Below are 25,323 nucleotides of genomic sequence, written 5' to 3' on the forward strand. Positions count from 1 at the left end.
CCTGTGCTTTCCATGCAGTGGTCTCTCCCTCAGCTTCTCAGTAACTCTCCCCTCCATCCAAGCATAAATTTGTCTCCAGGAGGTGGGTTTCCCCTTTGACATCTTTGGCCTGAAAAGATGTTGCCTTAGCAGCTCTGATGTGTGTGAAGATGAGAACTGGACCAAATAAATATTCCCAAGTTTTATATATTATAGCACTTCTTGAGAACCTTTGTATATAGCTTGAGAGATTAGTAATATGAATTTTGCTATGATGCTTCACCTACACAGAATCAGATCTAATTTGGCTTGACAGTAGCTGAAATTTTTATATTCTATCTCTTCCTGGCACCTAGAAAATGTCTAATATATCTATAGGAACATGTTTCTTCTTCAGTAGTTCATGTGCTTCTAGTGTTAGCATGCAAATGATTTGGCATTATATTACGAGTGATACTATTATCATGAATTTATGTAGCATCTTTTCCCCAACAACTCAAAGTGATTTAACATATTATTTCATTTCTGACCCTTGGATCATTAGGACTTTTGCAAATGAGGAAACTTAGATACAGAGAAATTGAGCAAATTGCGTACTTGGTGTTTAAGTGGTCCTTGTTAGAAGAATGAAGAGCTATTATTTCATGAAAGTATATCTATTGTTTTTAAATAAATTCTAAAATGAAAACATGAGACTTTGTGGAGACATTTATTCCTAGAAATAAGAAATAATATCCTTCTGAATTAATTTCTAAAAATGTTGGGTGACGATTTTATAAACACATTCTCTATTCAACTAATATTTAATGGGCATCAGCTAGGTACAAGACACTGTTCTCAGCTGGAGATATAGTGGTAAACATGACGCCATATTGCCTTCATATTCTGGGGGATTCATTGCTGGGGAAACATGGGGAGGACAGACCTTATAAAGTTAAAAATATATATAAAAATTAGATAAGCTCAGTTGCTAATAAGTACCATGAGGTGCTTTTCTAAAACAGAGTGACTGATAAGAGAGTGATGGATTGGGTGATGAAGAAATGCTGCTTGAAGAGCTAACACCTTCTTTTGCTTGTGAGTTATTTGGGAATAGACGGAAGATGTCCTTATGTAGTATTAGATGTTTGGAATATATGTATGCTTTCTTCCAGTATTCTAGAATAGAAGTCAGCAAACATTTTCTATAGAGGGCCAGATGGACTATAGATAGAGGGCTTTGTAGGCCACACAGTGTCTATCACAACTACCAACCTCTACCATTATAGCAGGTACCGACGATACATAAGCAAATCACATGGCTGTGCAGGGGAGGAAAAAGTTTTCCTCAGCTTCCTTACGGTCACTGGCTGGGTTTGAAAATTAAACTGACAAAGATAGAGTAACAGGATAAAAACATACAAATTTATTTAATATAAGTTCTACATGACACAAGAGACTTCATAAGGAAATGAAGATCCAAAGAAACAGAAAATATCTTTATGCTAGGTTTAATGAAGAATGGACAGTTGTGGAGAAATATGATAGGTCAAGGAGTATGAGGTTAAGTGTAACAAATTGGGGGAAACTTAGCAAGGCTTATTTGCTAGGATTCTTCTCAGCATCGTTTTGGCTTCAGAGATAAGGATGCACCTTTCCTCCTGGTATAGGGCGGGCACCTCTGATGTGAGGGTTTCATGACCTGTTTCAGGGGAGAAGGGCAGGGGGAATTTCAGAGCGACTTTCCTGTTTCTGCTCTTTTCTCAAGCTCCTTCAGCTTAAAATTTTAAATATGCCAAGGTGCCATATTTTGGGGTAGCATTCCTGAACCCCATCACCAGTATTCCAATGGAACTTTATTTATGGACACTGAAATTTGAATTTCACATAATTTTTGTTTGTCACAAATCATATTCTACTTTTGATGTGTTTCAGCGATTTGAAAATGTAAAAACCATTCTTAGCTGTGGACCTTACTGAAACAGGCATCAGGCTGGACATGTCTCCTGGGCTATAGTTGCCAACCCTTGTTCTAGAATATTGTGCAGCACCCAAGTGCCCACAGTGGCTTTATCACTTCTCTGCAAGGTGGTCATTTGGCATGAGGACCTGCACATAGACCTAGCATGGTGCTTTTTTCAGAGACCATGGGAGAGAAGTTAAACAGCCCATTCTCTTTAACTTAAGAAGTTAGAGGGACCATTCCTGCTGGACAGATAGGCTTGGTGTCTGCCTTACAGAAGGAATTTCTCTTTGAAATAGCTTTAACTCAGTTTCACATTCTGTGGACTTTGTGCTTATTCAGGAGCACAGATGGAGCTCAAAACTTGCCTCTCACTCCTAGGGCTGACAGTTGCAGAATTTGGACCAATAGTGCACTTATGCTTAGTGGTCTTTTTTTGGCACAGGCTGCTTCAATGGAGAGTGCCCACTGAAGAGTGAAAAGTGCTAAGATGTTAAGTAAAAACCAGGCCATGCCTTGCTTAAATAAACTGGGTATGTCTAACTTGGAGAAGAAAAGAACTAGAGGAGGCAGGATAGCGATCTTCAAATATGTTAAGTCTTCACTTAAAAAAGAAAAAAATAATAGGCTGTCCAGTTCAACACGTGGACATGCTTGGGAATAAGTTAAAAGGAAATGGATTTTGGCTGTCAGTCTGTCAGTCAAAAACCCTGAATTGTCATCCATAATGATAACTGAGGAAGTGCTCTTCTTTTCTCTATTCACTAAAGAGACTTGCCCAGATTTCTGTAGTCCTTTCACATAAGTGCTCTCTCTATATTTTTAGAATGCAAAACAGTTTGGTAACTCGAGCTGTCCAGCAGAGGGACGGCTGCCTTGAATGGTGGTGGGTATCCCACCCCTGAAAGTATTCAAAAGCAAGCTAGGTCACCATTGTCACAGATGCTGGAAGACGTTTTTATTTATTCAATCAGCAAAGATTTATTCATTTATTGACCAAATATTTACTGACTTCCCTGTGAGGTGCCTTCCAGCCATATAATCACATTATGTTTCTTAATCAGTTAGAACTTGATATAAATCTGTGGGGTAAGAGTCAAAGTTTTAAAGACCTATTTTGTCCATGCTTTGTTAGTCTTGCCAGTGCCTACTGCTAAAGCAAAATTCCTCTTGCTCCACAAATGATGCTTTTGAATTAAAATTAAATCCAACTTTGGTGACCTGGTTAGTAATTTCTTTTCCAGTTGACAGTCTTCTTATGCAGAATAGCCCTTTGTGCTTCTACCTTGTACCTTTTCCATTTGAACTGCTCACTTTGATTTGCAAATCCAAAGGGCTTAAAGGTAATGTAAGAGACTCTTTGCAAACCTGATTCCTAGATTCAGTTTTATTGAATAGTAGTCTTGCTAGACACAATACTAGAAAAGGCTTTCATGGTCAAAAATACTTAGAAACACTATGTGTATACTAAAATACCTTCGTAGAGAGTCACAGAGCTCATGAATAAAGGCTGTGAAAAATCCTGCAGAAAACAAAAGTGTTTACTATTGTTGGAGCCAGCACTTCCAGGACATATGTGCTACCCGTTAACATCCCACGAAACACACTTTGGAAAATCTTGCCTTCTAAAAAGCATGAGGAAGAATCCTAGTAGATACAGGTCCGTACAGCCAGAACTGTTTCAAAGAGGTTTGCCTATCTATGTTTACTAATATGTAAATAACACAAAATAATTTTTCAACATACAGAATTGCCTGTGTATGCCATGTACTGATGATCGGTTTTCAAGGAACTAGAATCAATTGCTCAGTTATTAATCTTTATTGAATGTAGCTATTTTCTCGGTTATTCATAAAATGCTTTTTTTCTTCTTTATTCATTAAATGCTTTTTTTCTCCTTTATTCATTAAGGGTAAGCCTCTTTAAGATTTAGTTTCTTCATTTGCCAACCCCAGTTCTAGATGATAGAAGAGAGAGAGCTATAGAAAAGACAGCCCACAAGGCCCCCTGAAACCAAGAAAGCATGGCTATAAGGAAGTCAAGAGAGAAGAGAGTTTTCAAGGAGTAGGTGAAAAGAAAGGAAGCAGTGGATATGAGGAGGATGAGGTTTGCAGGGGAAAATGACATTTGAATATTATGACTAGAAGGTAAATGTCATTCCAAAAAAAAAAAACCAATTACTAGATGGACCAAAACCCAACAAAACTACTCAAGAGATCTCCCTTCCTCCCTTCCTTCCTTCTTTAGTATTCGAACATTAGTTAAGCGTGTAGCAGTGTTCCAGGTGCTGTGGGAAGATACCTAAAGACAAGATGCACATTCATAGAAAGTCCACTAAGGAAACAGTACTAGAGAGGTAATGAGGTCATATATGTGAAATTGTAGAAAGCTACATGAAATTGAGGTATTTTGTATGAAGACAATCAATTACCACATACCAAATACCTGGTTTAGACTGAGTACTTTGCATTCAGAGGTTATTAACAATAAAACGTCAAAGCCGCCTTTGAGAAATTTGAGATTATAGTTTAATGCAAACAGCACAGGCAAATTCTTACTGCCTCTGTGATCTTGGGGCAAGTTACTTAATTTTTCTCAATTTCACTTATTCATCTGTAAAGCTGGGATAACCGGCACCCATTCTGTAGAGTGTTAGGAGGATGAAATTACACTTAATGCAGCTCATGTGATGTTCAGCATAGTGTAATTTGTGGGTAGTAACTTTGTTTTTACAGAGTTGGTATAAATCTCAATTCATGAACTCAGATATACAAGGAATATCTAAGTCGCTTACTGTATTCAAATCAATTTTAAGAGGATTCTGAGCGTCTCCTGCCTGGCTGGTAGGACATTTAACTGTAGCTATTCTTAGAGCTCCCACCCTTACCCCGGGGTCCTGCAGAAGTCCCTGTGAGACTGTTTTGATCATCAGTTATCTGGTCACCCTAGTTACTGTAGAAATACCCTTATCCCTGTCCAAACGCTCCTGCCAAGCACAGCAGCCAGGCGTGGCTTGTAACCTTTGAGACTGTGCGTCACCCAGACAAGCCTCCCTGAGCTCTGCCTTCCAGCAAAGCCCTTGCAACCCACAGATGTCTCTCTCCAGTCCCAGAGGTCTCCTCTCTCTGAGCCCTCATGACCCTTGCCTCTGTCCACCTGCCAGACACATATGATTCCACTTTGGTATCATGGTACCAATATTGGTACCAATATATAGTACCAGTATTTTTTGGCCTTAAAAAATGGCTATTTCATTTAGTTCAAACTAATAACTATTCAATGGATTTAGCTTTTTTTTTTTTTTTTTAAGTCTGGGTGGGCAACTGACTTCAGTCTATTTGTTGCTTTTCAAATAGCAAAAATCCCTGAGGCAGGTAAACAGACTACTTTTTTCGAAGCAAGGGAAAATAGAAATAAAAAATATACATTGAAGTATTTTGACACATTTATATGGTAATAACAACAATGTTAATGCTAATAAAACTCATTATTTTTATTATAATATTCCTCATACCATCCCCCTTTCTCCATCTGTATTGTCAGTGCGTGATTCATGGGGCCTTAGATTATTCAGGCTGTGTTGATTGTCTAGCTTTATCTCTCCCTCCTGCATACCATTCACACTTCAGCCATGCCACCCTACCAGCAGCAACCTGTCTTCTCACCATTGTATCAACTCTTCTGTCTTCCTGGAAAGCACCTTTCCCACCTCAACCTTGTCGTGCCAGTAAATTTCTACTCCTCCTTAAAGACTTCGCTGAGACATGGTCTTCTGTCAGAGAGAAGATGTCTTCTCTGTGTTCCTATTCCCAAATTTAAAACATCATCCTCTATATTTTCATAGTACCTTATACTTAAGGCACTTAGACTTAAGGTGATCGAATAATTCGTCATTTAAACTGGGACCCAGTTTAAGAGTGAAAGAGGATGCTGCTACTAATTACACCAGAACAACAGACATAAACCAGGACTGCCTGAGGCAAACCAGGATGTACTGTAACCCTACTTATCTTTACATTGCTGTAATGATTGTTTACATGTCTGTCATTCCCACCCCACCCCCCAAACACACACACACACACACACACACACACACACACAGAGGCAGTGAATCCCTGGAAGGTGTAGGCCTTAGCATCTAATATGACTGCTGACATAGTAATTGACTGATTAAATCTTGGGAATTTTATTGGAGCAGAACATTCTAGACTAGTGAAGTGGTTGAGACAAACAAAAGGCGATAGGAGGGAACATGTGCAAGGAAAGCAAGTACACCAGTTTGGGAGGAGCAGATGACTGCGGATTGAAACATAATTTGGGAAAAGATTGTGGAAACTCTTGATTTTCAGGTTCAGGAATTTCTAACAAAGTGTAGGAGCAGGGGAAGGTTTAAACATGGGGCGATGACATGAAGGATAACTGATAGTTGAATGTAAGCTGAATTAGAGGGAGGGAAACGCAGAGAGGACTGAGGAGACTATTTGGATAAAAAAGATGAAATTATGAATGCCTGGACTAGGACTCTTTGTCATTTAACCTTTTGTGCTTGATGAAAACTTAGGACCCTTTAGATTGCAAGTGACAGAAACCCAAATTAACCTGGTTTAACCAAAAAGGGAAATTTATCAGCTCAGCTAACATAAGTATACAGGCATTACTGGATCCAGGTTCTCACACAGTGTCATCCCATCAGGACTGTTCTCTCCATCTCTTGGTTCTACTTACCTTATCGACTTCCTTCTCAATGGAGTTCTCCCCACAATGGACATCAGTAGCTTCCAGCCTACTTTCTACCAGCTTAGCAGCCCCAGTACAAAGAGAACATCACTTTACCAATAGTTCAGCAAAAATCCTGCAGAAGGCTCTCTAGATCATGAAAATCAAATCACAGAAATAAAATTATCAAGAAGAACCATAGAAGCGATGAGCTTCCAAATTAGCAAGAAAAGGAAATGTACTCATTCCAAAATGATCTAGGTTATATTTTTTCAATATATTTAAAATATAAGAAACTTTATGAGAGTCATTATCTTTAATTCAATCAATATTTTTACATATTATGATACTGGACATATCATGCTAATTATCTAGACAAAATCGAAATTAGTTCACCTTTTCAGTCCTACCTGTAGATGCAACAGTATAGGAACTGATCTTTGAAGAAGTCATAATGGAGCCAGAGGAGGACGGAAAAGAGTGATTAAAATGGCTCTGTCTTCGTGAGAATTCCTATTTGGTTTTGTTGAGAAACCAGCTGATAAACCTCTTCATTCTGAAATGGCAGGATCTATGTGTCTGAGAAACACATACATTTATTTGTAGAATTGATATCATAATACTGAGAACACTATAAATGTGAATTTCCTATGAAATTTATGTTCTGAATAAAGGGTATAATAATGTTCAGAACACAAATCCCAAACAGAGATACAAAGATTCATCTAGTATTAAGTAGATTTTCAATAACAAGAGGGTGAATATAGAATAACTCTATTTGGTGTTCAAGTTATACATACATATACTTACATATACATATAAAAATATATATATTTGTGTCTATTTGTATATAATATGAATGAAATACTGCACCAAATATAGTAGCTATCACTGATTGGTAGGATTTGGTACAATTTTAGTTTTCTTAGTTTCTTAGTCTGAATTTTTTACAGTTTCTAGAATGAATGCGTGTTACTTTTAAATGAGAAAAGAAATCAAAAAAGTTTCTTTAAGAGGAAAAAGAATTCTGACATAAAGGGAAACTAGCACTGCCCTTTGAAGTGATGTCATGTTGTCCTTCTCCAACTTTTTCCCCCACAAATATCCAGGATTATCTCAGAAATTATATTGAGTTTGATGAACCATTGACCTGAAAGACTGTGGCATTTCTCTTATTATGTAAATATTAATCAAATACATGTTTACAATATTATGCTAGAGTAAGTGATGAGAATGTAATCATATTCATTGATACCTACCTTACTAAACCATTTTTATTCCTTTTAAGAACGCACCTTTCAAGAACAGGGTTCTGATACAGAAAGTAATGTGAACCAAGGATCCAGCTTGATAGAAGCTATCTTTAAAGTATTGTACCACTGCAATTTTTCTCCACAAACATTTGGAAATGTTTTTGTGAGTTACATGGAAGAAGAACATTTATGGGACTTTTTATATAACATTCCAGGTATGAGAAATTTTCTATTTGTACAAGAAGTGTTTTATAGATACTTAAATATATCTTTAAAGATGTTTTAAAATTTTTATTAATGTCAGTTTTGCTGAATCTGTTATTTGTAAAGGATTATCTTACATTTTTTCAGTATAAAGTCTTCTTTTGGGAATCATTAACCATTAGTTCCTGTCAAAATTTAATATACTTGGGACAAGGGTGAGGGGAAAGTTGAGGGGGGAAATTATGTAATGCAGATTTCTTTTTTTATTATTAGGTAGTGTTGTCTCATAAAAATTTAATATTTACCACAGATTATGTTTTGCTATTGAGCATATAAGAAATTAGTAAGATGTGAAAAATACTTTGTGATTCTTGGGTGCTTTTATTAATAAACAAACTGATGTACAAAACTCTTCAAATGTAAAAGGCATTTATTATTATGATCATAGTGCATCTCTCTCTACAAGGCAATTATGTCCTATCATTGTTCTGGGTACAGTATGTGTTTTCCCCAGCCGTATTGTTCTTTTGCCCGCAGCTGGAGTGGATATTAAAGACAGAACCGGTTGCATATCCGAATAGGAAGTGTTCATGGGTTACCCCACCTTCAGGACCAGGTGTAAACATTCTCACATTGTTTTTTAAAAAAAATTTTTTTAATTTATTTAATTAATTAATTTATTTTTGGCTGTGTTGGGTCTTCGTTGCTGCACGTGGGCTTTCTCTAGTTGCCGCGAGCGGAGGCTACTCTCCGTTGCAGTGCGCGGGCTTCTCATTGCAGTGGCTTCTCTTGTTGCGGAGCACCGGCTCTAGGCGTGCGGGCTTCAGTAGTTGCGGCATGTGGGCTCAGTAGTTGTGGCTCACGGGCTCTAGAGCACAGGCTCAGTAGTTGTGGCACACGAGCTTAGTTGCTCCGCGGCATGTGGGATCTTCCTGGACCAGGGATCGAACCCGTATCCCCTGCATTGGCAGGTGGATTCTCAACCACTGCGCCACCGGGGAAGCCCTCTCACATTGTTTTATCCTTAATATTCTGCCTTTAAATCTCTATACTTAATGTCTTGGGAAAATGAAGGATGAGGACTTAGTGGTTATTCTGTTGGTCCATTAACTATTTAAATCATTTACATTTGGCTTTCAACCTATATGCTTTCTTATACACTTTTTTGGAACCGACCAACCTTTCCTTAAAATATTTACTAGAATCCATATAAAAAATCTAACTGGCTCATATCATGGTTTCCTTCTTCCTGTACTTTTTAACTATCCTCCAGACATGAATACCTTTTAAACTATTTTTAAGTCATTATGTTACATCTTCTCTTGTTCATTATCCCTGCAAAGTAGCAATAGATAACTTTATGTAACGATTTCCAAACCTGAATCTATCACTTAAAGACTCTGTAATAATTATCTCCTTTTAAAGTCTTATTTTCTAGTTTTCATGTATTCTCTCACTGTTTCCTTTTAACCCCCAAAATGGTCAGTCTTCTAAGTTTAAAAGACTGCATTATTTCTGATGTAGACTTTATTGAACTGAAAGAAAAACAACCTTGAAAGCCCCCTCCACCCCCTGCTGGTTTTAGTTGTTTCTGGCCAGGGTAAGAGCCGAATTCTCTCACAAGATTATAAAGAATTGGTGACCCACATGCTTCAACCATTATTTATCTTTCAGTTCTTGAGTTCTTGAACCATCTGTCACTCAGCACAAAACTGTACTGAAAATGACTTAGAAGAGATCAATGGGTTTCAGGTGGTGGCCTGAGAAAGCAAAACTGCTACTTGCTTCTAATTAGTCTTCTCTCCCATCTACACATTGAACAAACCCGCCTCCCCATGGTCAGACAACTCTCCTGGAACAGGAACAAGTAGTACACATATTCATAGAGCCCGAATTTTGTCGACGGGCTCAAAGGGGCAGAACTTCAAACTGGTGAAACATCCCTGGCCTTTGTACAAGTTGTTTCTCCATCAACATTATATATTCTCTGGAACCTAAGACCTTGCAGTGGTTGTGAGGGACAGTGCCTTTGTGTTTTCTCTCCTATTTAAGTCTTTGCAAAAGTTTTCCTTTTCTTCTGTTACCAATCACAGGTATCTTAAAAATGCTATTAAGATAATAAAATATACTAATTCATAACAAAATTAAGCCCTTTATGGTGGTTTCTGTTTGACTTGAAAATATGACAGGTTTAAACGAAATACAGCTGAGACACATCATAATCCCACAATATTTGCATTTTACCACTAACAGATCTGTGTTTCAGTAAATATAATTACCCAGATCGACTGGAGTACATTATTTAAAAACTGGTGTATTTTCTTCCTCCTGAAACACCTTTCTTCCTCCTGTCTATGGTTTCTGTATAGTTTATCCATAATATATCACAGTCTTATGATTTTAGGGTATAAAGGTGAGGATGAAGTAGGCAGTATCCTCATCTTATTGCTAAGTAAACCAGGGTCAGAAATGTTAAGACTTGCCTAAGATTATCCACTGATTAAATTGCAGATTCAGAACAAAAAAACAGAATTTCTGATCACAGGCCATGTTATTTCTCTTTATTTTTTTCTGTTAGACTAAACTTTTTGAAACATTTGCTTTGTGAACATTTGAATTCCGTAATGAAACACAAAATTTGATTTAATAATTAGAAATCCAACACATAACTCCTTAGAATGAACATAAGCTAGGGGGGAAAACAAGAGTGGAAATATCCATTTAAAAAAAGATTACAAAAGATAGAAATACAAAAAACAATTAAGTTGGGGACCTCATGTGGGCATTTCAAAGGCCAATACACTATAAGTAATAGATTTGGTAGCAACCATTTCAGGCCTGTACTCTCAGAGTAGGTCAGCAATCTTTAGTTGGGCAAATGAAACTATCAAAGCGTAAGTTACTTTGACTGTACTTCAGTCACACTATTCCTTAACTCCCGTTTTCTTTTAAAAGAAATAAATGTCTTTAACACATACTGTGAATTAAACTTTATAAGAAACTACTAAACTGTTTTTCAAAGTAATCCTGTCTTTTTACATTCCCACCAGTAATGTAAGAGAGTTTGGGTTGCTCTATACCTCATCAACACTTGGAATTGTCTTTTTGCTTTTATTCAGTCTAAGGAGTATGTGCTATTATCTCACTGTGACTTTAATTTACAATTCCTTGGTGATTAATGACATCCAACACCTCTTCATGTTCTTAACAGTCATTTGAAAACAATTCTTTTGTAAAATATCTGTTCAAAACTTTTCTTCGTTTATTAATTGGATTATTTGTCTTACTGAGTTGTAAAGAGTCCTTTATATATTCTTGATACAAGTTATTTGTCAAGATAATGTATTAAAAAAATTTTCTCCACAGTCTATTGCTTACTTTTTCATTCCCTTAACAAGGTCTTTTGATAGGGAGAAGCTTGCAATTTTGATGAGTCCAACTTAACAGTTTTCTTTATAGTAGTGCTTTTTTGTGTCCTAAGAACTATTTACTTATCTAAAGAGTGCCAAGATTTCTCCTGTGTTTTCTTCTGGGAATTTTATAGTTCTAGTTTTTAATATGTAATTCTATGATTAATTTCAAGTTGTTGCTTTTTTGTGTGGTGTAAGTGTTGAAATTCATACTTTTTCATACAAACATGCAATTTTTCCCAGCATCCTTTTTAGAAATCACTGTTCTTTCTCAGTTGAATTACTTCAGTGTTTTTGTCAGAAATCAAATGAACAATTGATCAAATGCATATCTAATTGTGGATCCTCTATTCTAACACTTGGAACTACATGACTATATTATTTGCTTTCTGCTTGTCCCATCTTTATTCCTTTTAACCTTTATTTTGGTCTTCTTTAGATTAACTGAGTATTTTTCAGTATTACATTTTATTTTTGCTAATAGCCTATTAGATATAACTCTATTTATTTTAGTAGTTGTTCCAAGGTTTACATCTTATGATGAGTATCTTTAACTCATCACAGTTTACTTTTTTACTATTATACCACTTTTACATCTAATCTAAGAACCTTACACAAGTATATTTCTATTTACTCTCTCCTGTTCTTTATGCTAGTGTTGTCGTGTAATTTCTACTAATGTTATAAACCCCACAATCTATTGTTTTTTTGTTTGTTTTGTTTTAGTCAGTTACAGTTTAAAGAAGCTAAAAATGAGAAGAAAGTCTTTCATATTTGTCCATCTATCTACTATTTCTGGTACTCTTCTTTTACTTGTATAGATCTAGGTTTCTGATGGATATCATTTTCTTTCTACCTGAAGTATCAATACTTCCTTTAACATTTCATGTACTACAAATTTTCTGCCATCAATTTATTTTATTTGCATGAAAAAAGGGCTTTGTCTTCATATCTGAAATATTCTTCATCAGACATAGACTTTTGGGTTCAGAGATTTTTTTTGTTGTCTTTCGTTTTCCTTTTTCACTCAGCACTTTGAAGACATTATTCTATTTTGTGGCTTGCATTGTTTCTGATGATAAATCAGTATAGGTTTTAAAGTGTATGTTTCCTTTTATATAATGTGTCTTCTTTTTGTTGTTCATTTTAAGATTTTTCTCTTTTTCACTACTTTGTATAGGTTTTAAAGTGTATGTTTCCTTTTATATAATGTGTCTTCTTTTTGTTGTTCATTTTAAGATTTTTCTCTTTTTCACTACTTTGCAGCAATTTTATTATGATGTGCTTTGTTTTGGTTTCCTTTGTATTTATTCTTCTTGGGGTTTGTTGAGCTTTTGTATCTGATGATGTTTAGTTTTTATCATATCTGTAAATTTTTCAGCCATTCTCTCTTGGGATATTTTATCTTTTGTCCCCCCTACCACCACTTTTTTTCTGGGATTCTTATTATTAGACCTCTTGGTATTATCCCACATATCACTGAAGCTGTATTCTTTGATTTTGTTCTTGTTCTTGTTTGTTTTTTATTTTTTGGCCTTCTTTCTCTCTGTGGTTTGGTTTGGACACTTTATATTGTACCTTCAAATTCAAGGATCTTTTCTTCTGCAGTGCATAACTGCTATTAAGACTATCCAGTGAATTTTTTTATTCCAGATATTTTTAATTTCTAGCAATTCCATTTAGTTCCTTTTTATATTTTGTATATCTCTCCTCATTTTAAAATCCTTGCACATATGTATGAAGTCTGTTTTAATTTAAACCCTTGTTTGCTCATTCCATCATTTCTATCATTTTTTTTTTCATTTCTATCATTTTTGAGTGTATTTCTATTGGGTGATTTTTCTCCTGATTATGGATCATCAGCTTTTTTCTTTTTGTTTTTTTGTTTGTTTGTTTGTTTGTTTTGTTTGTTTTTTTATGTTATGGAAAAAATGCCAGATGTTATGAATGTTACATTGTTAAGTGTCTAGATTTTATTTTTGTCCTTTACAGATTTTGTTCTCACTAACAGTTGTGTACTTACAGAGTTTCTAATGTTGAAACGGCCTTGCATATATTGGATAAATCCCACTTGGTCATGGTGTATAATTCTTTTTATGCATCATTAAGTTCAATTGGCTAATATTTTGTTTAGGATTTTTGTATCTATGTTCATGAGATATATTGATCTGTAGCTTTCTTTTTTGGTAATGTCTTTCTCTCGTTGGTATTCAGGTAATGCTGGCTTCAAAATGAGTTAGGAAGTAGTCCCTCTGTTTCTATGTTCTGAAAGAGATTGAAAGGAATTGGTATAATTTCTTTTTTTAAATGTTTGGTAAAATTTCACCAGTGAACCCACCTGGGCCTGGTGCTTTCTGTTTGGGAAGATTATTAGTTATTGATTAAATTTCTTTTATGGATATAGGCCTATTCAGATTGTATATTTCTTTTTTTGTATGAATTTTGGCAGATTGTGTCTTTCAGGGAATTAGTTCATTTCATTTAGATTATCAAATTTGGGGAGCATAGAGTTGTTCATAGTATTCCTTTACTATCCTTTTAATGTCCATGGGATCTGTAGTGATGTTCCTTCTTTTATTTCTGATATTAATAGTTTGCATGTTCTCTCTTTATTTCTTAGTTAGCCTGACTAGAGGCTTATTGATTTTATTGATCTTTTCAAAGAACCAGCTTTTCGTTTTGATTTTCTCTATTGATTTCCTGTTTTCAGGTTCATGATTTCTGCTCTAATTCTTATTATTTCTTTTCTTCTGCTTAGCTTGGGTTTAATTTGCTCTTCTTTTTCTAGTTTCCTAAGGGGAAAACTTTGACTCTTGATTTTAGATCTTTCTTCTTTTCTAGTATATGCATTCTGTGCTCTAAATTTCCCTCTAAGCATTTTTGCTACATCTGACAAATTTTATGTTGTGTTTTTATCTTCATTTGGTTCAAAGTATTTTACAGTTTCTCTTGAGATTTCTACTTTTACCCATGTATTATCTAAAAGTATGTTGTTCAATATCCACCTGTTTCAGAATTTTCCAGTTACGTTTTTGTTATTGATTTGTAGTGTAATTCCATTGTGGTCTGAGAGCAAACATGGTATACTCTATATTTTTTAAAAATTTGTTAAGGTATGTTTTATGGCCCAGAATGTGGTCTATGTTAGTGAATGTTCTATACAAGCTTGAGAAGACTGTGTATTCTGCTGTTGTTGGATGTAGTCCATAGATGTCAATTATATCCAACTGATTGATGGTGGTATTGAGTTCAGTTATGTCCATAATGATTTTCTACTTTCTGGATCTGTCCATTTCTGATAGAGGGTGCTAAAGTCTCCAACAATGATAGCAGGTTCACCTAGTTTTCCTTGTAATTCTATCAGGTTTTGCTTCACATAGTTTGACACTCTGTTGTCAGGTGCATACACATTAAGGATTGGTATGACTTCTTGGAGAACTGACACCTTTATCATTATGTAATGCCCTCCCTTATCTCTAATAACTTTCCTTATTTTGAAGTCTGCTTTGCCTGAAATTAATGTAACTATTCTTGCTTTCTTTTGGTTGGTGTTAGCACAGTACATTTTTCTCCATCTATTTGCTTTTAATCTATATGTGTCTTCATATCTAAAGTTGACTTCTTACAGACAACATATAGTTGGGTCTTGGTTTTTGGTCCCCACTGATCAATCTCTGTCTTTTAATTGGTGCTTTTAGACCATTGACGTTCAAAGTGATTATTCATATAGTTGGATTAATATCTACCACATTTGTTACTGTTTTCTATTTGTTGCCCTTGTTCTTGTTTTTATCTTTCACTATTTTGTTCTGCCTTTGTTGGTTTTAACTGAACATTTTATATGATTCTATTTTCTCACTTTTTTTAGCATATCAGTTATACTTCTTTTTTTAACTTTTTTAATGGTTGCCCTAGAGTTTGCACTATATATAGAAAGACAGAGTTTGCAACTAAGTCCACTTTCAGATAACACTATACCATTTCACAGATTGTGTGAGTACATTATACTAACGAAATAATCCTAATTTCTCGCTCCCATCCATGTATCATTTCTGTCATTCATTTCACTATACATAAGCATATATAAGAATGCTGTATACATAAGCACACATAATTAAACACATTGCTGGTATTATTATTTTAAACAAACTGTTTTCTGTTAGATTAGTTATGAATAAGAAAAATAAAAGGTTTTATTTTACCTTCACTTATTCCTCTTCAATGTTCTTCCTTACTTTATGTAGATTTCAGTTTCTGACCTATATTGTTTTCCTGCTACCTAAAGAATTTCTTTTAAAATTTCTTGCAAGTCAGGTTGACCAGCAACAAATTTCTTCAGTTTTTGTTTGTCTTGAGTAAGTCATTATTTCTCTTTCACTTTTGAAGGATAGTCTTGCAGGGTGCAGAATTCTAGATTGATTTTTTTTTTTCTCTCAACACTTTAAATATTTCATTCTACTGTCTTCTTGCTTGTATCGTTTCTAAGAAGTTAAATGTAATTCTTATCTTTCTTCCTCTATAGGTAAGGTGTTTCTATGTTCTGGCTTCTTTCAGGACTTTATCTTTGATTTTCTGTAATTTGAAAATGATATGCCTAGGTATAGTTTTTTTTGGTTGTTGTTGTTCATTCTTTGTTTGTTTGTTTGTTTGTTTTTTAGCATTTATTCTGCTTGGTGTTCTCTGAACTTCCTGGATCTGTAGTTCGGTGTTTGACATTAATTTAGGGAAAATGCTCAGTTATTATTGTTTCAATATTTCTTCTGTCCCTTCTGTCTTCTCCTTGTATTCCCTTTACAAGTACGTTACACCTTTATAGTTGTCCCATACTCCTTGGATATTCTCTTCTGGTTGTGGGGGTTGTTTTTTTTCAGTCTTTGTTCTCTTTGCTTTTCAGTTTTAGAAGTTCCTACTGAGACATCCTCAAGCTCAGAGATTCTTTCCTCAGCCATTCCCCTTCTACTAATAAGCCCAGAAAAGGCATTCTTCATTTGTTACAGTGTTTTTGATTGCTAGTGTTTCTTTCTGTTTCTTTCTCAGTATCCATCTCTCTACTTACATTGCCCGTTTGTTCTTGCATGCTATCTACTTTATTCATTAGAGTCCTTTACATATTAATCACAGCTGTTTTAAACTCCCAGTCTGACAATTCTAATATCTTTGCCATGTCTGTTTCTGATGCTCGCTCTGTTTTTTCAAATTGTATGTTTTGACTTTTAGTTTGTCTTGTAATTGTTTTCTTGAAAGCTGGACATGATGTTCTGAGTAAAAAGAACTGCTGTAAATAGGCCTTTACTAAGTGGTGGAGAGGTGTAAAGGAGGGGAAGCATTTTATAGGTCTATGTTTAGATCTCAGTCTTTTAGTGAGCCTATGCCTCTGTGGTGTACTTAACAAGCATTTCAGTTTTTTTCTTACCCCTTCCTTAGGTCTGAGAGTATGGTTAGAGTGGGCTGGAGCTGAGTATTTCTCCTGTCCTAGGACAGTTAGGCTCTGAGAATATGCCTAGTGAGTTAGGCTCTGTTTTAGTAGTTTCTCCTAAGGGCAGGCCTTAAGAAAAACAGGGTGTGCTGGCATATTTCCAAATGTTTCTTTTTCCCTCCTATTGCTAGAAGCACTAGAGGATTTTTCTCTGATATCTACTGTGGAAACCTAGTCAAGTTCCTGGAGGTAAAACTCACAGAGTGTAACAGCTCCCCCATGAGAGGGTCTCCCTAGAGTTTTAACTCTCAGACTTGTCTACACTGAGCCTCCAGCAATTGATCAGTTACAGTGGAGATTTTCCTACATTGGTTCTGGTTCCCAGGATAGTTTCTGCTTGTGAGTCTCTACTCCAGTAAGCTGTGCCTTGCTGTATTTGCCTGTCTGTCTTTCCAGTCTGGGGGGCTGTGGTTTGCCTTGTGTCCTCACCTCTTTTACAGATCCAGGAAGAGTCGTTGATTTTTTTTATCTGTTCAGTTTTTTACTTGCTGTTAGAATAAAGTAGATACATCCAAGCTCATTGTATGCAGAGCCAGAAACCAGAATATCCTGCCACTTTCTTTTCTCTGTTCTCCATTTCTTCTTTCTTATCTCGACCATAGGCATCTGTGGGTATTGATTAATCTTCCCTGTAGTAGTATCTAGTGCTCAAGATGTTTCAGAATCCTGCATCAAGAGAACGCTGGGAACCACAACACTGTACAATTGTAATTTTTCCAGAAATTGTAATTTTTCCAGAAAACTCTTATCTTAGGTAATAATAATAATAGCACATACTTACATAAGTGCCTACTATATGGTAGTTACTTTACACAAATTAATTCATGTAATTGTAAAATAATTCTTTGAGATAAGTCTATTATTTTATCATTTTCAATTCCTTGATTTTATTTTAAAAGGAATAAATATACCCTTTTAACAAAAGGAAATAGAGGAATTCCTGGCTTTCTAGAATTTTTAGATATCTGAGATGCATTTAATCCATGACTCCAAAGAGTTCAACCCAAATGAATGTTAATTACTGATACAGGAAGAAGGCTTCTTTATGTCCTTCAATGAATTAAAGTCTTGAAACATCATTAAAAAGACAGACAGCTACACCGTCCACCATTCATATAAAGAGCAACAAGTTTACCTAACTGATGATTATGTCATGCTAAAAAATAAAACTCTCAACATTTGATATCACCAAGATCCTCTTCACCATGATGTTTTTTTTTTTTAATTGAGGTATAGTTGATGTACAATATTATACAAGGTTCAGGTGTACAACATAGTGATTCACAGTTTTTAAAGGTTATATTCCATTTATGGTTATTATAAAATATTGGCTATCTTCCCTGTGTTGTACAATATATCCTTGTACCTTATTTATCTTATACATAGTAGTTTGTACCTCTTTGGGCATCCTTGTCTTGTTCCTGATGTTAGAGAAAGTGCTTTCAGCTTTTAATCGTTGAGTATGATGTTAGCTGTAGGTTTGTCATACATGGTTTTTATTATGTTGAGGTATGTTCCCTCTATGCCTGCTTTCTGGAGAGTTTTTATCATAAATGGATGTTGAATTTTATCAAAAGCTTTTTCTGCATCTTTTAAGATGATCATATGGTTTTTATTCTTTGATTTATTAATGTGGTATATCACATTGATTGATTTGCAGATATTGAAAAATTCTTGCATCCCTGGGATAAATCCCACTTGATATGGTATATGATCCTTTTAATGTATTGTTGGATTCAGTTTGCTAACATTTTGTTCAGGGTTTTTGCATCTATGTCCATCAGTGATATTGGCCTGTAATTTTCTTTTTTTGTGATATCTTTGTCTAGTTTTGGTATCATGGTGATGCTGGCCTTGTAGAATGAGTTTGGAAGTTTTCCCTCCTCTAGAATTTTTTGGAATAGTTTGAGAAGGATAAATATCTGGTAGAATTCACCTGTGAAGCCATCTGTTCCTGGACTTTTGTTTGTTGGGAGTTTTTTTTAAATTACTGATTCAATATCATTACTGGTAATTGGTCTGTTCATATTTTCTATTTCTTCCTGGTTCAGTCTTGGGATATTGTACGTATCTAGTAATTTGTTCATTTCTTCTAGGTTGTCCATTTTATTGGCATATAGTTGTAGTCTCTTATGATCTTTTGTATTTCTGTGGTGTCAGACATAACTTCTTTTTCATTTCTGATTTTATTGATTTGGACCCTCTCTCTTTTTTTCTCGATGAGTCTGGCTAAAGGTTTGTCAATTTTGTTTATATTTTCAAAAAACCAGCTCTTAGTTTTAGCACTATGGTGGTTTTAACAATGGGTTGTCATTTGAGAAATATCACCTTGAAATTTGAGGGCAAAAATATCATATAGGTGCTCTTCTCTATTGATTCAAGTGATGGTCCCTGGACTTCCCAGTCATTTTAAAAACACAAACAAAAACTTTTATTGCATTTATCACACAAGTAATACATAATCATTGCAGGTAATACTTATTATTGGAAAGAAGGGAAGGAAGAAAGGGAGAAAGAAAGGAGGGAGGGAGGGAGAAAAAGTAAAAGAAGAAGAAGGAAAGGAAGAGGACAATCACCTGAAATCTCATTAGTCATTGATAATCACTATTATTAACCTTTTAGAGTACATCTTTTAATTCTTTTATATATGTATGTAGATATGTTTTTGTTTTTGTTTTTGTTTTTTGCGGTATGCGGGCCTCTCACTGTCGTGGTCTCTCCCGTTGCGGAGCACAGGCTCCGGACACACAGGCTCAGCGGCCACGGCTCACGGGCCCAGCCACTCCGCGGCATGTGGGATCCTCCCGGACCGGTATCTCATACTCTTTTCTAACCTGCTCTTTTTTTTTAAGAGTGAGCTTTTTATTTCAATGTTTTTACTTTAGATTCATCCCACTTTTTTTGTTTTTTAATATCTTTTTTTGGAGTATAATTGCATTACAATGTTGTGTTAGTTTCTGCTGTACAACAAAGTGAATCAGCTATAAATATACATATATTGCCATATCCCCTCCCTCTTGAGCTGCCCTCCCACCCTCCCTATGCCACCCCTCTAGGTTGTCACAAAGCATCAAGCTGATCTCCCTGTGTTATGCAACAGCTTCCCACTAGCCATCCATTTTACATTTGATAGTGTATATATGTCAGTGCTACTCTCTTATTTCGTCCCAGCTTCCCCTTCCCCCTCCTGTGTCCTCAAGTCCATTCTCTATGTGTGCATCTTTATTCCTGCCCTGCCACTAGGTTCATCAGTACTGTTTTTTTAGATTCCATATATGTGTGTTAGCATATGGTATTTGATTTTCTCTTTCTGACTTAGTTCACTCTGTATGACAGACTCTAGGTCCATCCACCTCATTACAAATAACTCAATTTTGTTCCTTTTTATGGCTGAGTAATATTCCATTGTATATATGTGTCACATCTTCTTTATCCATTCATTTGTTAATGGACATTTAGGTTGCTTCCATATCCTGGCTATTGTAAGTGGTGCTGCAATGAACATTGGGGTACATGTGTATATTTGAATTATGGTTTTCTCAGAGTGTATGCCCAGTAGTAGGATTGCTGAGTTGTGTGGTAGTTCTATTTTTAGTTTTTTAAGGAACCTCCATACTGTTCTCCATAGTGGCTGTATCAATTTATATTCCCATCAACAGTGCAGGAGGGGTCCCTTTTCTCCACACCTTCTCCAGCATTTATTGTTTCTAGATTTGTTGATGATGGCCATTCTGACTGGTGTGAGGTGATATCTCATTGTTAACCTGCTTTTTTTTTTTTTAACTAATCAATAAATGGCTTTACTGTGAAGATGGATATACCTAAGCTAATTAAACAAATCCCCAGTTATTGGACATTTGTATTATTTCCCAATTTTTCTGTATATTATTTATATAATCATAATTAATTTCTTAGGATAAAGTTCCAGAGAAGGAATAAATGTGTTAAAAGGTAAGTAAAGTGTTAAAGCTTTTACTATTATTGTCAAGCTGTCATCTAAGAAGGTCATACAATTTATATATCCACCAGTAGAGTCCCCAAAGTACCAGCAAATGCTGGTATTCACTGTTATTTTAACTACCATTCCCTTTATTACCAAGCAGTAACTTATTTTTTTCAAATGTCTATGGACTGTTTATCAATTACATGATTTCTAGGCTAAAAGCAGCCTTCTTTTCCTCTAGCTTTAAACTAGATTATTGAGAAGCTGAATTCCCAGCTGAACAGGGCACAGAATATTTCCAGATTCTGCTAACTGTAATATGCTGTCTGATTTTAAAGTCTCAACGTGCATGGAGTCTGAGGTAGAGGTCATCCGATGCCTGAGACTGGCACTGACTGACGCCGTCAAGGACATTGTGCAGCAGATAATATCTGTGCTGAGCTCTTGGAGAAACTGTGAGACAAGCCTAAACAAGCACAGTGTTCTTGAATGTCTGCGTGAGAGCATTCCAAGAGAATGGAATTATACTCCAAAAGAAACCAAAAGGAAAGAATCAAGAAAAGGTACATTTGTTTTTCTTTAAGAACACATCCCTGAAGAAGCACATTTTCTAGGTTATGAGAACAAGTAAAATTCTAAAAATTATAAAATGTGTAAACTGTATTAGTCTCCTTTCCACCATGTATATTTTGGATTTCTAATTTTTGTTACTGTGAGCTATATGATCAAAAAAAAAAAAAAAAACCTAGAGATGAAAATGACTCAAATGGTTATCTTCTTTATTTAACTACCAGTTCAAAATTTTTTGTGATATTTTGTGTTCATGTTAGTATTCACAGATTAGTCACATGAGTTTGACTAATTTCCCTTAAATCTATTGAGTAATCTAAAATTCATCCTCTCAGGAAGATTGCTTTGATATTCAGTTTAATTATTCTTTTTTTGAAGCTTTTCCTCCACAACTACCAATTATTACTTTCTTTCCTCTTGTTAATATACCTACATATGTAGCTTTTAGGTCAAAAATAGCACCCCATTTAGTAGCTACACATATTTTTCTGACAGGGTATTTTCCCCCGAATATCTATGGTTCTGGATTCAGTGCCTTGTTCCTCTTCAGGGCAATGCATCTATCAAGTGTATTTAAGGATTATCAGTCACCTGTATTATTCATTTATTTTATTAATCAAGTACTTTCTTCTTAAATGGTTTCTTCCTACCTAGATGTTTCTACTTTTCAAGAATTTCACAAGATTCCTTTGAATGTATCTTATCTGTTTGTATTCATGAATCTTCTTTAGGATTTTTAAAATAAAACTTTTCCCTTTTATTTTCATCTTTAAAGATGAATTTTTTTTCACTAACTGTAAGGAAACTTTCAACAGTAAAATATTCCAGCTGAACCTGCTAAAGTCAATTGAGGAAAGTAGGCTTTCTTTCATTCTTCTCCATGGAGATCCTAAATAATGCGGCTCTTATCCAGCAACCTTATATACAGACTCAAATCAATTATCCATCAGTGACCTTTCATAGTAATGCTTTAATTCTGTCCAAGCCCTATTAAACTGCCTTTGAATCTAGTAAAGCCATTTAATTGAAATTGGAAAATGTCAGATTTTCATTACTTAAGTTCTTCCTCACCTGAGTTGTTGCCACCTCTCCTTTCTAGCTTTGAGATATTTCATAGATTTTGAGCAATACAGGAAGCATGATCTATAGTTTATGTATCATGTCATATGAGTAGCACTGTTTTGCCTGCAGCTTTCAAGTTGGTCTGTTCATGAACAATTTTTTTTTTTTTTCCTACAAGCATTTTGGAACTCTTCCATAACATTTCAAAGAGGCTCAGGTTCCAAAAAATGCTTACTTTGTAGATACTAGTTCTTGTAGTTTTCCTTACTAAATAATATTTTTTCATAAAATTATCACTAAGAGTAGAAGTGCAACACTTAGACAGCCATGAAGGAGTGCCAGATCACATAAATATATAAAAGAAAGTGGTGGAGGAAAGTGACCTTATAAAGCATTTTGTGCATTCCAGGTGGATGTGACAATAGGAGAATACCATTGTTCTTCATTCCTATCCTCTTTTAAACTGACAGTGCTCAACCTTTATTTTCACTACAGTGTATAAGATAGATAATATGTACATGTCAGACACTAAGTCACTTATTCATTCAGTAGATACCTACTAAGTCAGTTACTACTAAATACCAGGTACTGGGGTTGGTCCAGGAATAAACTGTAAATAAGATATCCCCTCTTGGTGCTTGAAGACTAGTATAAATGTTTACAAATGGGTGCAAACACCTCAGGGGTTGTACAGGAGTTGAGAAGAAAGAAAGTAAAACTACTGAAATTTCGTATGGGGTGTCACTGGAACTCTCCCTTGGTCTGTGAGTGAGCCAGTCGTGTGCTGGGGACAGTATTGTTGGGAAGGGCATGAACAGGGTAACCTTACTCCTTCATTAGCTTTCAGCGTTCAGTAATCAATTAAGGTTGTCCTTTGTATTTCAGAATTTAGTTTTAACAAAATTAATCCTCACAAAACACACAAGTGGCTTTAACATATTCCTGTAAATCAACAAATCAACCGCGGTTTAAAACTATTACTGGGAATCCAAGGGAGAGCAAACAATGACAAAGTAAAAAAGCTCACACTTGGGAATATTTCTAACATGAGCTGTTTCTCAGCCATATTATAAGGTAGAACATTGATAGTCTGATCAGATTTGGCCAAAAATAAAATAAAATAAAAAAATTAAAATGGGAAATGTGTGGGAAAACCATTTGAACCATGGCTTCCCATACATTGTTGTTAAAACACGAATCCCTCCTAAATGAGTATTGTGCTTGAGATAGTTAGGGATATCTAGCTAGAGCTAGTTTGAAGTCATCTTGATTAGCCAGAGATTTCAAGACTAAGCATCCAAAACATGAAGATAAACCTCAGTAATCATTTTCAGCAATGTTTTAAGTCAATTGATATTTAATTCCGTACTTTGCACAATTCATCTAAATAATGAAGTGTTTAGAGGCCTTTTTATTTTTTTGAGGATTCTAACTTAATAAAAGACAAATAGTCACTAGCTTAAAGAAAAAATTGTCCTTCCTGACACAGTGAAAATAACGGAACATGGAAAACACTATGGTGACAAACTAAAATGTATTTCTTTATTTTTTGTCAGCAAATACATAGAAAACACTGAAGATTTGAAGAAATAAACAATAAATTATACAGTGTAAGAGATTTACCAGAGAACTGAATGGACGTTCAGATGTTTCTGATATAGCTCAGCTTAGGTATTTGCTCCCGAAGCAAATACACAAAGAATTTGCTCCCTAAGAGCAAATACACAACTAGTTGTTTTGTTTCTTCGACAACAATTAAAGGAAAGATATACCAGAAAATATATTTTCTTACCAGTAAATAACTTTTTAAATAAAAAGAATACTTTATGGGGAAACTCTGGAGTCATTGTTTTAACTAAAACAATGGATTCTGGAGAGGAAACAGAGGTAACACCACAAGGAAAATGTATTCAAGGCACCATTCACATGTGGATTGTTGAGAAAGAAACTGATGGCAGAAATACACAGAGTGTTATCAGAAGTTCTTGAGATATTTTATTTTATAAAAACCAGAAATATTCGTTTTATAAAAACCAGTATCACCCACAAAAATGGCATAGCTGCACACTTAAGAACTTAGAATTTTTTAACATGGTTCAAATATTCCAAATAAGAGTTTTGGTTATTTTTGAACACTTCTTAAAAATACGAAAATGAAATATATTTCAATTTATTTGCAAGAACAACTGATTAACATAATGATGATGAATATTTATTATTCAAATTTCAACAACAACCTTTGCCTATTTGGTGGTTGAGATTGAAAAATGAGTGCCATGATTTCACAAGTTCCATGTGGGTCTACGTATATAGTCCATGTCATGGCTTTTTCACCTATGACATCCATTAAAATCAAGTATTGAAACAAACTAAATTTATAACCTGACATTTGAATCAATGTATCATGAACTGTTGAAGTCCAGATTTTTAAAATAATAAAGCATATTAAATCACATTATCCTCACTCAATAATGTATTATTGACATTTTATACCACTAATAAAAAACATTTTTAAAGTTAATTTTAATACATTATTTGTCTTTACCTATTTCATTGTAAATTTCCTTTCTGTATGTTTTATAATCACCCAAATATATTATTACAATCAGTAGTCCATGCATAGGAAAGAAGAAATGATAAATATATAAATATACCTCTCACATTGCATTCATTCTGAGACATACATTTTTTCACACTTTATCAGCTCTGAAATTGGGATGGCTCTTACAATATATTATATATATGTGAGTTAGAAGTCAACTTATTTA

The 25,323-nt window shown here is 34.9% G+C and overlaps 1 protein-coding gene across 11 annotated transcripts in view; it reads left to right on the forward strand.

Moving 5' to 3' along the window:
- The window catches only part of KIAA0825 (KIAA0825 ortholog), a 398,483-nt gene that overhangs the window by 165,422 nt on the left and 207,738 nt on the right, over positions 1-25,323 (forward strand). For all 11 annotated transcript variants that reach the window (XR_003431587.1, XM_027100606.1, XM_027100611.1 and 8 more), the window contains 2 exons: positions 7,926-8,105; positions 21,262-21,486. Coding sequence is in view for 10 of the 11 variants with exons in the window: in XM_027100606.1 (XP_026956407.1) it covers positions 7,926-8,105; positions 21,262-21,486 (405 nt within the window). In the remaining variant the exon portion in view is untranslated. The remainder of the gene's footprint in view (positions 1-7,925; positions 8,106-21,261; positions 21,487-25,323) is intronic.

Source organism: Aethalodelphis obliquidens, unplaced genomic scaffold (assembly GCF_003676395.1).
Source record: "Aethalodelphis obliquidens isolate GAN/ISIS:26980383/991018 unplaced genomic scaffold, ASM367639v1 scaffold4, whole genome shotgun sequence".
NCBI classification, from domain to species: Eukaryota; Metazoa; Chordata; class Mammalia; order Artiodactyla; family Delphinidae; genus Aethalodelphis; species Aethalodelphis obliquidens.